The sequence below is a fragment of the Microcebus murinus genome, chromosome X (assembly GCF_040939455.1).
Source record: "Microcebus murinus isolate Inina chromosome X, M.murinus_Inina_mat1.0, whole genome shotgun sequence".
NCBI classification, from domain to species: domain Eukaryota; kingdom Metazoa; phylum Chordata; class Mammalia; order Primates; family Cheirogaleidae; genus Microcebus; species Microcebus murinus.
In genome coordinates this window covers 63,220,352-63,235,723 of record NC_134136.1, presented here as the reverse complement: position 1 = coordinate 63,235,723, position 15,372 = coordinate 63,220,352, and the positions used below count along the sequence as shown (strand labels likewise).

Genomic DNA, 15,372 nt, shown 5'->3' with positions numbered 1-15,372 from the left:
AGAAGTACTTAATCATGAATTCTGCACTTCAAAGAAAGAAATACCCACAGGTGCTTTTACTATAAAACACCGTACCTGATATACTTAAGCTCTGCTCATGTAAAACATACCTGGATCAGTTGCTGATACAATGGCGCCAAACAGCAGGCAATCTGTAAAGTAGAAATCTCCTGCAAGTTGTCCGGTGACCTTCATCAGCGTTACACAGCCATACATTATTGACCTGTTCAATAAACATATTCCTACTTTAGAAGAAAACATCAACTGCTAAAGAAGCTAGAATAAAGTAAGAACAGGAAGATGCATTTACAGTAGTACTTTGTGACTAATCCCAAATTTTATTCATATCATTTAAATATGGTAATACCCTGGCCTTAAGGAAAATTCAAAGAATTTATTACCTACATGAATACATTTTACTACAAAAGTCCTTAGAGACATTCAGGAATACAACACCAAATAAATAAAAATATGTTATTTTAAAACTATAATTTGAAGGCTAAAGAGTATTTTAAACTTCAAATACTTACCCAATAACAAAACAAGAAATTGCTGTTCCAAGAAAAGCATATGCCAGGATAGACCCAAGGTTTCGAAAGAAATGTCTCTGGCAAAAAAAAAAAAAAAAAAAATTATGCCGTGTTAGAATACTTACCAACTATTTGAAAAAGAAAAGGTTTTCTATTCTAGTGTGCTACGCTAATATTAAATTCATTATTCACTATGAGAAATAAGTAAGAGAAAGCATTCTTATACAGGCAGAAATTACAGCATAAAAAAGGATAAGGAGAGGAGAAAGGAGGAAATTCTGGAAAGAACTGCCTGTTTCTGAAGTGTCAAGCACTTCAGTTTAAGGTTGTTGAAAATATATGAAATACAAGAGCACTTACCCTTTTCAGGCTATAACCTGCATAAAATATGATAGGAGGAAGTAATATGTTGAAAAATACTTCTGGATCAAAAGTAACCTGTTAAAATAAAGAGTTCTTTTAGATGAATTTCCTAGAAGACCTCATGCTACATTATCAAGTTACCAAAAAGAAAAAAGATTAAATGTTAAACTCATCAAAGGCAAGAACATGACTGTGGTAACTTAAAAATATTTCATATAGGATAGCTATTCTACTTTCCAACCAAACAACAAAGAGATAGTGTTGGAACAATCAGTTTAGCCATATCTGTGGAAAGTCTGTTAAAAATTGATATTAAAAATCTTAAAAATAGGAGAAAGCATGAACATATCTTTGCTTTAAATAAGAGACCTAAAGCTGGTAACAAAACTTAGGGGTATGGTATTATTGTTGGCAAGAGGAAGCAGACATTTTACATAACATCTTTAAAGGTATATAATACAACATTATAGTAAATATTTCTGTGCAACTCAGATTTCTAGTTCTGATAGTCCACTCATTTTAAGACTTATTCTCTACAAAAATGCAGATGCCCCCTTCTGTTCATAAGGCTGCATTAGAATTTGACACAAACACAAAGTAGCTACACATAATCCCATGCTAAATCTTAGCTTACTAGAACTTGTAAGGAATTGGAATTTTCCACAGGTGAAAAAAACTCTTGCTGCAAAATAAACTTGAAGTTCTTATGAAATTTTAAAAGCATTAAAGATGGTTAAGAACACAATCAAGTAGACATAAAAGTCCTGCCAATGTAAAGCATGGGAGAAGTGGAGGCAAACGGCCAAGAGTGGGCAAAAACAAAGATATGAGCAAAGTGGAACTGAGAAACCTCATGATAGAAACTATGAGAGGGACACGAGAAGGCAGCTAGCTCCAGGAATGTCTGGGAGCCAGTACCATCGCAACCCAACCTCCTCCTTTGTGCACAGCATGGTACAATAACCAAGACTCACACTAAGGCCCCAGAAGTTGTACCAGATTGTGAATCAAAGAAAGATGAAATTGTGCTCAGTATAGAACACAATCAAGGCAAGAAAAAATTCAAAGAAATATTAATGGACTTATTTAGGTAGTATCAAATAAACCCAATGTACTAAAGCGCTATAAAACTATAAGGACCATCTGTACACTGAAAGAAATGCTTATAAATTCTGCTTAACTCGATATTGGTCACCGTTTATCACAATTGTAAATAACACAGAGTGAAACAGAAAGGATTACAGTACTTAGAAAATTAGAAAATGAGATAGATAGACATATCTATTTTGTTATATTATTACATTTGTTACTTGAGGTTTTACCCCATTTGATTATAAAAGACTAATTATTTAAATATCATTAAAAATTCATCACTTATTTTTATTCTGAATCATTTTGCTGCTAGTTATACACATAAAAAACCCTTAAAGATTCCCTTTAGGAACTTACCTTTCTCAGCATTTCATTATCTTGAACGTTATTGAGTTCATGTGAACTAATCTCTCCTTTCAGCGTATACTCATAAAATTTTCCACTAACATTTACCAATAAGGTAGTTGGGCTTGACTGTACTTCACAGCTCAGGGTCACATTATTTACGTCGCTTGGAACATGAATGCCGTACCGAAGAACAAGGCCCACTAAAAGACCTAGAAACAAAGCAACAACATAAGTTTTTCTTGCACAGAGACCACTCCTTTTGCACCCCACACATAACTCTGGATTGATAACAGAAAATCTCTTATTATAGTTTGGTGTGGTGCAGAACCAATTTTTAGACCAAATGCAGTTACATTTTAATATAGTGAGATCCTATCTCTAAAACAAAAATGAAAAATTTAGCTGGGAGCTGATGGCATGTGCTTGTAGTCCCAGCTATTCAGGAGGCTGAGGCAGGATTGCTTGAGCCCACGAGTTCAAGGCTGCAGTGAGCTATGATTGTGCCACTGCACTATAGCCTGGGAGACAAGGCAAGACCCCATCTCTTAAAGAAAAAAAAAAAACAATGAAGTATTACTAAATTCACACATCCAAGAGCTCAATCTTCATATAATCTAGTAGAACAGGAGAAAAAACATTCCATTCCCTAGGGTAACAGTGCAGATCACTGCATTTCTAGATCAATATATAAATAAGTGTTGAGGAAGATAACAAAATGAGAAAAAAAACCTTCAAATCATCTGTACACAGAATATGCTCCAAGGTGTTTCAACCTGACAGCGCAATCTGTTAAAAATATGTTTTCCACCTCCATCCATCAATTCACAAGACTCAAACACATACATTTTCTATGTTTATTCCCAAAGTACATAGCTGGCCAAATAATACACATTTTAACAAATTGGAAAGTCAATAATATTTATAGATTGATTGAATTTTTCTACAACTAAAACGTCAAATTTTAATTTTAAAATATCTGCTTCAAAATCAAAACACAGAGTAGAAGTCCTGAATCTGGCATTAAGAGAGCAACATACTACTAAGATTTTACCTGGATCATTGCTGATATTCAAATATATACAATGTTCTAGGTACTGTAAAACAATATTGATCAACTTCAATTGTTTAATAACAGCTTTATTGATATCTAAATCACATACCATAAAGTTTATCCTTTTAAACTGTACAATTCAGTGGTCTTTAGTACATTCACAAAGTCGTATATCATTCACCACTATTTAATTCTAGAACACTTTCATCACCTGTCCCCCAACTCCTCCCCCTTCCCAGAAAAAAAGCCCTATACCTATTAGCAGTCATTCCCCATTCCCCAGCCCCTGGCAACCACTCATCTACTTTCTGTCTCTATGCATTTGCCTATTCTGGACATTTCATATAAATGGAATCCTATAATACATGGCCTTTTGTGTCTGGCTTCTTTTACTTAGTGTAAGGCTGGTGGTGGGCCCCCTCCCTTCCCTAGATCAAAAAAGAAAAGGTTCATGAGACCATACCCGCCAAGGACCTGCCAAGGACGACTGCCCAGCTGAAAACTACCACACCCGGATAAGAAAGTTTTAGCTCCTGGATTCCGCAAATACCGCCAGCCTCTCCCATTTCTCAATGACCACCAAAGGTCAACCCAGCTCTTCCCGCTAAAAGTCCCTAGCCCACCCCAAATGGTATAAAAGGGCCTCACCCCCTTCAAACGAATGTGACTTCTGCCCCCCCCCCAGACCACAGAACCTCATCCAGGAGGTCATAATAAAGCCACGTTGTTTGGCCCCACTCTTTCTCTTTGTCTGTTTCTTTCACCGCCAAAAAACCTTATATCTAGCATAATGTTTTGAAGGTTTATCCATGTTATAGCATGTATTAGAACTTCATCCACTTTTATGGGCACAAAATATTCCACTGTATGGATAGACCTAAACTACCAATTGAACCTAAACTTCTGGAACTTTCCTTAACTCCAAAATGCACAGTATACCACTACTAGCTACATTTTATCTTCCTATTTATTGCCTTTCATTCTAACTAGCCAGCCACTCTTTTAACATTTGAATGGAATGCTATGGTAGGAAGACCTCCAGGGTTCAGAGATGAAAACAAGGTCCCTCCTTCAAGGAACATTCAGTCTAATTAGTGAAAAAAGACGAAAAAAAAAATCATAGGGCCAGGCAGAGTGATTCACACCTATAATCCTAGCACTCTGGGAGGCCAAGGTGGGAGGATCACTTTGCTCAGGAGTTTGAGACCAGCCTGAGCAAGAGCAAGCCCATCTCTACTAAGAATAGAAAAATTAGCGAGGCAATGTGGCGCTCACCTGTAATCCCAGCTACTCAGGAGGCTGAGGCAGGAGGATCGCTTGAGCCCAGGAGTCTGAGATTGAAGTGAGCTATGATGTCACCACTGTACTCTATCTCAGGTGACAGAGGGAGACTCTGTCTCAAAAAAAAAATCATAATGCAATATATATGTATACAAAGTATTATAAAAACAGAAGAGATACCTAACCAAGCCTGAGGGAGTGGAACATTAGGGAAGTCTTTCCAGAGACGTCATCTTTCCAGGTAACAAAAAGGAAGAAAGAGTATATTTCAGGTAGGGGAATAGTAGTATATATCCAGTCAAGGAAGGAGTGAACACAGCTCATTCAGGGAATCACAAGAAGTTCAGTAAAGCTGGCTTATAAAGTGGCAAAAGTTGTTTAAAAGATCAGCAGGAGCTGAATCATAAAAGACCTTACATGTTGGGGAAGGGAGTTTGGACCTTATCCCAAAAGCAAAAGGAAGTCATAGCAGGGTTCTAAGCAGGGATTTGACATCAGATTTCTATTTTAGAAAGACTGGTCTAGACTATAGGGGGTCTAAAAAGCTAGATATATGGCCGTTGCAGTCATTCAGGCAGTAAGAGCTTAGGACCTAATCTAAGAAAATAGTGACAGGAAGGGAGAAAGATTCTTAGAAGCTATCATATTTTAGAAAGATTTAGTGACTGAGTAGAATAGACTGGGGGAAAGGGAGATGACAGACTAAGAAGAAGCCTTAATTGACTTGGTAACAAGGTGGATAAATTGGCCTGAGCACCTAGTTGGATAGCAGGGCCATTCGTTGAGGTAGAGGACACAGGCAGAAGAATAGATTTACAGAGGAAAAGGCTAAGTTCAATTTTGCATGTGTTGAATTCAATGTACTGGTGACACATGCACAGTAGAGTATGTGGGAGCTGGAGCTCAAGGGGTGGGTCTCAACTGGAGATATTTTTATGACTTGGCAGTCATAAGACGGTTGAAGTCAGTTGCAAATGAGATCACAAGGGGAGCAAATAAAATGGGAAGAGGACATGCATATAGACCAGGGGTTTTATCCATTAAGAGCTAACATTAGGGGCTGGTAGAGGAGAAGGAACTGATGAAAGAGTCTAAGAAGGAAAAGCCACAGGAGTAGAAAGAAAAAAAGAACTGGTGGTGGCAAAGAATTTAGGAAGTGAAAATTTCATTTTCAAGAAGGAGGAACTGATGAAAACTATTAGATACTGCAACAAAGTCAAGTAAGGCAGGCACTGGAAGTATCCTTTGGGTTAGGCAATAAGGAGGTCATGAGCAACCTTGATAAGACCAGTTTTAGTGGAGTAGTGGGGCTAGAAGCCAGACCCAAGTGAGAAGTGATGAAGCAGAAACAAGGGGTTGTAAGGGCAGTAGTTAGCCAGGAAGAGGGGACGGTGCAGGGGTGAGGAATCCTTCCAGCCCTGCAGTCCCCAACCCCTGGCCAGTACCAGCCTGTTAGCAACCAGCTACACATCACCACCTGAGCTCTGCCAAGCTTCATCAGTATTTACAGCAGCTCCCCATTGCATCACGACCTGAGCTCCGCCCCTGCCACTGCCCCCACCCCACCATGGAAAAACTGTCTTCCATGAAATCGGTCCCTGGTGCCAAAAAGGTTGGGAACCAGACTACTGTATAGTCAATTTATAGTCATGCACATTTTTAGAGTAGTAATGATTAATTGATAAACAGTAAAATGACACCAATTTTAAAAATATTTTAACAAAGCTTCAAATTTGAAATAAGTGAAGGGCCCAGCATGGTGGCTCACGCCTGTAATCCTAGCACTCTGGGAGGCCGAGGCAGGGGATCATTTGAGCTCAGGAGTTCGAGACCAGCCTCAGCAAGAGCGAGACCCCATCTCTACTAAAAATAGAAAGAAATTAGTTGGACAACTAAAAATACATAGAAAAAATTAGCCGGGCATGGTGGCACATGCCTGTAGCCCCAGCTACTCGGGTGGCTGAGGCAGAAGGATTGCTTGAGTCTAGGAGTTTGAGATTGCTGTGAGCTAGTCTGACACCACAGCACTCTAGCCTGGGCAACAGAGTGAGACTCTCAAATAAATAAACAAAATAAAATAAAATAAAATAAGTGAAAAATACACTTTGAAAATATCTCACCTCCAAAAAACAAAATAAAAAAGTGACTGTTGCGTATCAACTGTGTTTGACAGACCTGGGAGAGAAAAGGCTATAGATCAGTCATTCTGCCTATTTGATATAGAAACAGCTCTTTCCTCTACTATTCCACAAGACCTAATTAAGAGGCTCAGTAAAAGCTGTCCTCTTATAACATGCAAAAATCACAGATAAGCTACTACAAATACTAATAACAGCAGCATAAATTCTTTCCACGTCCCCAAGCCTAGCTATGTAGGAATGGTATCCACTGGTTCTAGTACTTGCCTAACCCTATGCTCAAGTGCCCTGGGGAAGGCTCAGCACTTGCACAAGTTTGAAACAAATACCTTGGTAGATAAAACATCATCATGAAGAATAATTATTTAGGGTGGAAAAAAATCAGCATCAGGCATTTGAAAAATTGGAATTTCTTTGAAAAAGCTGACAGATCCAGTTAACATGGGTTCTCTAAAAGGTCAAATCCTAATCATGGAGTTAAAGCAATTCTCAGTAAAGTGAAAGGACACAAAAAGAATGCTTTGTTAAGAGGATAAAGCAGAAACTTACAGCCCCCTACATAGAGAGAAGGGCAGAAAATATCGATATTCTGAAATTTAAAATTACTACTAACAGGCAACAAAGAACACAACCACACAGAGATATCTTTCACAAAACAGAGAAGTCCTACCCCTCCTCCACATTCCTGACCCACTTGTGCTGGAAACTGTCCCAGTGATAAGGAACTCAGCATCATCCAAAGCCCCACCATTGTGTGATTCTCCCAGTTAGCAGAAACTGGTTTTCTCATAGATTCCAGCCCATTCTTCTAGCCTATCATACCTGAAGCCTCCGACAGTCAAAAGTATGGAAGGAATATCACTGGGACATTGAGTGTGGTCAAAACTGATCAAATTTCTACAGATTAAAAAGTAAGTGTGTATAAACTTTTATTACTTGCTTGAAGAATGCTGTTAGATTCTGTGTTAAAAGCTAATTCAACTTCAAGATAGCCAAGAAAGCAAAGGCTTTTCCTGACCTCTGGTTAGTTTTATTAATACATGCATGTATTCATCTGTCTCCTAGCACATTCTCAACAGTGGCTCTTCAAGCCTTTACCCTCCTTTTCAAGTCCTTAACCCCACCGTCCACTTTTCTGATAATCTGGGGGCCATTTTATATAGGCTGCCTTAATTCCAAGCCCCTCCCTGTCAAGATAAACTCATTTGTCTTCAGCTCCCCTCTCAGGAAAAACCTCTTTCCCAAGGAAAATCTTTTACCTAGGACCTGAACCAATGCCTATCTTGTTTCTGCATATGTTATTTTATCCTTATAACTTTATGACATGGATACTACTATAAATCTCTCATTCATTGCTTCCTCATCTATAAAATGGGGATAAATGACTTGCCCAACATTGTCATCAAGTGACAAAGCCAGAATTGAAATCTAGATTTTCTAATTCCAACATCTCTGTATAGTCATCCCTCAGTATCTGTGGGAAGTTGGTTCCAGTACCCAAAATCCTCAGATGTTCAAGTGCCTGATATAAAATGGCATAGCATTTGCATATAACCTAAGCACATCTTCCCGTATACTGTAAATCATCTCTAGATTACTTAAAATACCTAATCCAATGTAAAGAGTTATGTTGTGTTGTTTTAAAATTTTTATATTATTTATTGTTGTTATTATTTATTTATTTATTTATTATTTTTTTTTTTTTTGAGACAGAGTCTCGCTTTGTTGTCCAGGCTAGAGTGAGTGCCGTGGCGTCAGCCTAGCTCACAGCAACCTCAAACTCCTGGGCTCGAGCAATCCTACTGCCTCAGCCTCCCGAGTAGCTGGGACTACAGGCATGCGCCACCATGCCCGGCTAATTTTTTATATACATATCAGTTGGCCAATTAATTTCTTTCTATTTTATAGTAGAGACGGGGTCTCACTCAGGCTGGTTTTGAACTCCTGACCTTGAGCAATCCGCCCGCCTCGGCCTCCCAGAGAGCTAGGATTACAGGCGTGAGCCACCGCGCCCGGCCTTGTTGTTATTATTTATTTTTATCTTTTCAAATATTTTCAATCTGTGATTGGTTAAATCCAGGGATGTGTAATGTGTGGATGTGGAACCTAGGGACAGGGAGGGTCAACTGTAATTTTCTAATTATCTCTTTGCTCTCACATCACCACTAGCTGGAGAACCTCTGGAGAACCAGAATGCTTTAGGTCTCCATTCTCACAATCCACCACCAAAACACCTACAACTTTAAGTATTATCACCTTATATATTTGGTATTTTGAGACTGAGTACAGTACAGTGTGGGAGAAAAAGCACAAGTTTGGAAGTCAGACAGATGTATGAATTCTGGCTTTCCAACAAGTTCTAGTCTGTCACTTTAGGGTAGATAACCTCTCATTGAACTTCAGTTTTCTCATATGGGGTGATGACAATAATAACCCACTTTGTCTACATAGTTATGTTTTACCTTTCAAAATGAGGCAATATAGTTTAAAAGCTAAGAGAATGTGGCTTTTGAGCCAGACTGACTGGATTTGAATCCTGGCTCAATACTTACAAGTTACATGACTTCAGGCAAGTCTTCTAACTTCTCTAAGCCCCAATTTCCTTATTCATAAAACTGAAAAGATAATAACACCCATCTCACAGGGTTGTTATGAGGTTTAAATAAAATGACACTTGTAAAGTGCCTAGCACAGTGTATAACACACCGTAATGCTCAATAAACATTATCTATTAAGTCATCAGATTGTAAGTGCTTTGTGGGCAGAGGCTATGGCTCATATCTGTATTTCTCAACATAGCCCATACATCATACACATCTAATAAATGTTTATTGAGGAAAAGACTCTGGATGCCTAGAGTTTAAGGCAAAACAAGTATTTTCTCCATCTTTTGCTTTTTATACCCTCTGTAGGCATCCTGCAGTGAGTGATCACTTTTCAGACTTAATTAACTACCTGGACAATTTTTACTAACAGTGACTCACTTTTAAGCTTCTTAAGAAAGCTAGCCCTGTGAACCAAACACGTGGGTGCTTTGAGATTGTATGTTTGTAACTGGAGCAATTAGTTTATATTACAATCTAGAAACTGATCACATTGGCAATTTAAACATTTTTTATACCCTTGCTTCTCAAAAAGATAGATGAAAAGCTTATTTTTAATAACATTTTTCCAGAATTTAAGCAGCTAAACCAACATCACAGGAATAAGATCACCAGTGATCTAAATCTTGGAGGTCGAGGCATTCCCTTTTCACCTAGAAGTCATGCTGAAAAATAAAGGTCTTAAAATAATACAGTAATGCAATAGTTGTGATGATGCGAGAGTCATAAGAAGAGATAGATGACAGATAGTAATTAGGATTAGAAAACTTCAATTTCCATACTATTGAAAATACTTTGGCCCAATGCCATCTATTCTTGAACTGGATTTAGGAGTTAGTTAGGAGGCTGTTTAGTCCACAGTATGCTTTTCCCATACTGAGAAAATGGGACAGGTGAAGGAATGCCATGTCAACCCCAGATTTAACTCCCAGACTTGTACTTTATTTCCATAAGAGATACCCTTGTTTTTGCTTCACAAAATACTAACACTAAGGTACTCCCTCATTTTTTATTAACTTAGAAACTTCATGAAATGCAATCAGTAATACTACTGTTCTACTTTAGTGCAAGAGTTAGATGAAGTTGATGATATCAGCTATCAAAAAACAAATATTTTCAGGGCAATTTAAAGTCCCTATATGATTTTTTTAATAAAAAAAAATACTGTTTGTCTCTCAACTTACAAGACTGAGCAGTTAGGACTGTTCTGAGCCTAACCCAAGAAAATGCAGTTGTAATAGTAATAATTATAATAGCACCGCTATCATTTATTCAGCATTTACTTAGGGGTCAGATACTAGGCTAAAACATTTTTTCCTCACGGTAATCTTACTATCTTCACTCCAAAAATATAGGTGAGGGTAAAAGAGAGTAAGGAACTTGCCTAAGACCACATATAGCTATTGGCACAGTGAGACAGGAATCCAGGTCTGACTCTAAAACAGGGGTTGGCAAATTACAGTCCTTGGTCCGTTTTTGTATGGCCCAAGAGCTAAGAATGGTTTTCACATTTAAAGGTTTGTAAAATAAAAAAATAAAAAGAATAAAGACTAAAATGCAACAGAGACATGGAGATCTGTGTGCCTGCAAAGTTAAAAATCTTTACTATCTGGCTGTTTACAGAAAAAAATTCCCTGACCTCCGGTCTAAAGCCTTGTACCTTTAACCACATCACACTATCCGTCTCTACAAGGAAGAATTATATGTGATCAGTTCCTTATTTTACCTCTATAATAGTTATCTGGCATTTAACCAAATTTAAAATGCCAATATTTTCTTTACATGACCTATCTATAAATTCCTTGACATCAAGGGTCTTATACCTCTTTGTATTTTCTGTGCATAATTCATAGTAGGTTGATTGATAAATGTTTGTTGGGAATATTAAATAAATCACTGTTATACAGAAAATTATACAGAAATGTATAGTTTATCTGGCCAATATGGCTTAAGGTGCACTGCAAATGAAATGCAAAACATATTAAATATAAAAACCACCTAATATGTCTAAAAACTAGGAATTCTAGTGAGCAGAAACATTTTACACAAAGGCTTAGAATTGTATTACCTTACAAATGAAAAACAAATGCCAGTTCGTGCATTTTCCTAAGGTACATGACCACTTTTCCTTAATATCCTTGAGATGCACATTCCAGAAGTCTGGCTGGGGGGACTGGGAGTGCATGGAGAAATGTCTTTTTGTGACAAAGCTTCCTCTACCTCTCTGCTAGTCTGAGAGGCAAACCTCAACGAGCTCCTCAGTTTCAGATCGTTTCAAATGAAGACAATCTTCACACATGTACTGCACTGAAAGGATTGTTTGTCCTCGGCAATACCTTCACAGTCAGATTAAGACAGTCAGCAATATGTATCTTTTCCCCTCCCCAGCACAGTTCAACATGCTTCTGAGCCCATGCTTTGATTTACTCTACTCGCCTCATCACCAACAAATAATAAATAAATAAACCTCAAAAAGAAAGACACAAGAACCGAAGCCATTTATTCAACAATCGGTCAAAAACCTGATGCCAACAGCAAGACACCCATACTGCATATGCGTGGTGTTTGTAATTACTGTTTGTCTGAACTGTCCTGATCATCGTATAGTACACCACACTGCTGGAAGAATCTTAACTCTTCCTCGTCCTCACTTCTGTATGCCTGAATTGGAAGGGTCAACCGTGCGCATCCATATCGGATGTTATAGGCATAGTACAATAAACAGGACGTCATTAAAATGCCCTAAGCCTTCTGCAGCCTATCTCACGCTCAGGTTTTTACTCCAGCTCCACAAGAGTAAGGTTTTCATTTTCAACCTCTAAAGGACAGGGCGTAGCAAGAGCTGGGTGATGAGTAAAGGTCGACTCTGGCTCCAAAAGAACGCCAGATTCTGGGCACTAGAGATACCACTGCAGCTTCAGTGAACCTTAAACAAACTGACACCCCAGAGAAATGATCGCAATGGTGTCCTCCCCTCCCCCACAGCCCCCAGACCAATCCGAGACACCGCACCCACTCCCTCCCCAGCCCCAGCCCCAGGTCCCGAGCTTGGTAGGCAGAGAAAGGGGGGGAGGGTGCTGAGGAAAAAGGGGGTGGGGTCGGAGGCGAAAAAGGTGGAGAGGCAGAGAAAATAGGGGGGCGAGGCTGAGGAGGAAAGGGGGTGAGGCAGAGGAAAGGGGGCGTAGCAGGAAAAAGGGGGTGAGGGAGAGAAACGGGGGAGGAGGAAGGCGAGGCAGAAAATGGAAGGAATTAGAAGGAGAGCCGAACATAGGCCAAGCAGGGCTGAGAGACGAGGCGAAGCAGCGGGAGGGCAGAGAAAGGGGCAGCGCCGGGAGGCTGACAGGGGTTGAGGCACTTGCCATAAATCATAGCCAGGCCGGTTTCGTGCAGGAAGCGGGCCCGGCGGTGTTTGAAGAGCCAGATCGTTAGAATAGTGAGGGTGAGCAGCAGGATGAAGATGAGCAGATTGGCGCTGTCCTGCCGGTGGCTCTCCTCGGCTTGCTTCTCTGACACGATCTCCTCGTCCATGGCTCTCGCCCCTCCGCTGGCGCCGTCCGAAGCCCCTGCCCAGTCAAAGACGCTCACTGCGAGGAGCAACCAGACGGGCCGCATGAGCGGGCGGGCCCGGAGGCCGCCGCTGACGCCGCGGCGGAGGGGTGCCCGTAGCCAGCAGCGCCGAGCCATGTCTCCCCCCGCCCCCCGCCCCTATCCTCACCCGCAGCCGCCCGCGGTCGGACCACTCCCCGAGGGCTCACGGGAAAGGGGCGGGGCCCAAGGGAAGCCGTCGGAGCGCGCGCCGCTGCCGCCGCCGCTCTTAAAGGGGACGTGGCATCCCCAACTCACTCTTCCCCTCTCCTTTGCCCTTCTGTACCCAGCATGCACAGTCTGGCGCGGCCCTGGACTGAAAGGCCGTCGAATCTAGTACATTGCGTTCTGCTAAAGAAACATCCACTCAGTGTAATCAAGCAGAGGTAGATTGCACTCTTGTCTACTTTGATCCTATTCTTACACCTCTCAGGGGAATAGATCTTTCATAACCCTTCTCAACATCGTCCCCCAGTGTTTCTTAACAGCATAAGAAGTTGTCCCCTTGGGAGTGGCCTCAATCTCCATCTCTATAATTTAAATCGAATTCTCCTTGTTCTGTCCTCATTGGAATAAAACAACAACACTGTATAAATTCATAAAAGAATTGACTCAAAGGAGTGGATTGTGTGTGTGTGCCTGTGCGTGTGTGTGTGTGTGTGTGTGTGTGTGTAGTCGGTTTTCTTTATATGTAAACACCTGACATAAGTCATCTCTCAAGCTCAAGAAGAGAGGAGAGAATTTGCCCTTCCTCACGTCAAGAACCTGTACAGAGAAACTCAACAGCCTCTCAAGATGATTCTATTGGTTTGTGCTCAGATCTACCGAGGCTCCACTTGCTCCATTGTACTATTATTTTAAAACAAATACACCCAGCCCGGAAGTTACCTTTGACCCCTATCTCTCATCTCTCTTCCTCAGTACTCCTCGGAATAGTATTTTTTTGTTTCTCAGCCTCTCAACATGTCACATCAGAATTTTCACAGTTCTCACCTCCATACTCCAGCTTTGGCTTTGAGAACCGTGGATTCCTATTTTTTCCATACTTCTCAGATTACTCTTTAGTTTGTGTGAGCTCCCTGTTTTCCCTAGACTTTCACCTCTACATGAATGAGCTACAAATCTCAAGCCCTGGCCTGCCTCCCTACCTTCAGGCCTCTACCTGTTGGACTCTGATCATATCCTGTTGAGGATCCTACCACCCTCAACAACTAAAAATATTTTGAAATGACCTCATTTTCCCTCTACAAATACATATTCTTTCTCAAATTCTTCATGCCATCAGTGGTACTACTATCAATCCAATTCCTATCATTCTGCCTAGAATTCATGATTCTCAAATGTTCTCATTTCATGGCCATATAACTTCCTGCTAAAACAACACTCAGGCAACACCAAGCTGCCCCAGTGTGCATTCACCTCCACTAATCAGCTCTTTAAGCTCCAAGGATGGTAAGCTAAATGGGGGATGGGGGGGAAGCACAAGGATTGTGTTCAACTCCAAGTCCTGTTCCTGTCTGGTCAGAAACTGTCCTAGACCACAGACAGTGACTGTGTGCCTATTCTCTCCTATTAGCTGTCTGTATCTTCCCAAGAAATCTTGTGGCTGCCTGTCCCCTATACCCTGACTCCAGCCTAACCACACTGCCATGTTCACACAGGGCTGGGCTTTGTGGAGGCAAGAAGCCCAGGTGAGGATCCTTCCCGGGCTCTCCATGATTTCCACCCCTAGACCTCTCTTGGTCACCCTAGAAGACCTAGCAAATGAACTTACCTGCTTCTTCAGGCCTAACCACTCATTCTGAGGCTGTTTTGCCTAAGCACAAAACCACTTTTCACCCTGAGTGTTTGGAACTGAAAAAAAAAAACAAAGTCATAGATTGCTTCCCTGACCACAGTTAGTTAGCAAATGTCTTCAAGCCCCAGCCTCTGTTTATGTGGCACCAGCAACTTAGTATGCTCCCTCAGCAACCTCTTTGTATTGAGTTCCGGGAAGAATCTTGAGATGCCAATAACTCTACCAGGCAGCCAATCCCCATGGGCCGTTGGCTCGCCTCAGAATGTACTTCTCTCTCAACCTAGCACTGCTCTATACTTCTGACTCCCACCCCCCAGTTTCTCCTGTCACTACTGTCCTCCCTGCCAGTCCTCGTCAGTGTGCTGTCTGGAATGCCCTCCCTTGTGAACAAACTAACCCAACACTCTTGGTTGCTGCACTGTTGGCCCCTCCATCTCCTCCCTTTGCCAGTACCAGAATCTCTCCCAGCATATCATGTGCTCTGAAGCTGTTCATTTTGTCCCAACCCCACTGTCCTACACATACGTACACACAACTCACACCCTGTACCATGTGGTCTAAAGGAGGAGTTGGCCCTTGCTCA

The 15,372-nt window shown here is 40.9% G+C and overlaps 1 protein-coding gene across 2 annotated transcripts in view; it reads right to left on the bottom strand.

Moving 5' to 3' along the window:
• Nucleotides 1–13,115, bottom strand: part of SLC9A6 (solute carrier family 9 member A6) — a 61,496-nt gene extending 48,381 nt beyond the window's left edge. For both annotated transcript variants that reach the window (XM_012752329.2, XM_012752330.2), the window contains exons 1-5: nt 12,766–13,115; nt 2,343–2,542; nt 891–968; nt 531–607; nt 111–223 (exon numbers count right to left, since the gene is read on the bottom strand). In XM_012752329.2, coding sequence (XP_012607783.1) covers nt 111–223; nt 531–607; nt 891–968; nt 2,343–2,542; nt 12,766–13,090 — 793 coding nt within the window. In that variant the 5' untranslated portion in view covers nt 13,091–13,115. The remainder of the gene's footprint in view (nt 1–110; nt 224–530; nt 608–890; nt 969–2,342; nt 2,543–12,765) is intronic.
• Between the last annotated feature and the right edge of the window lie 2,257 nt (nt 13,116–15,372).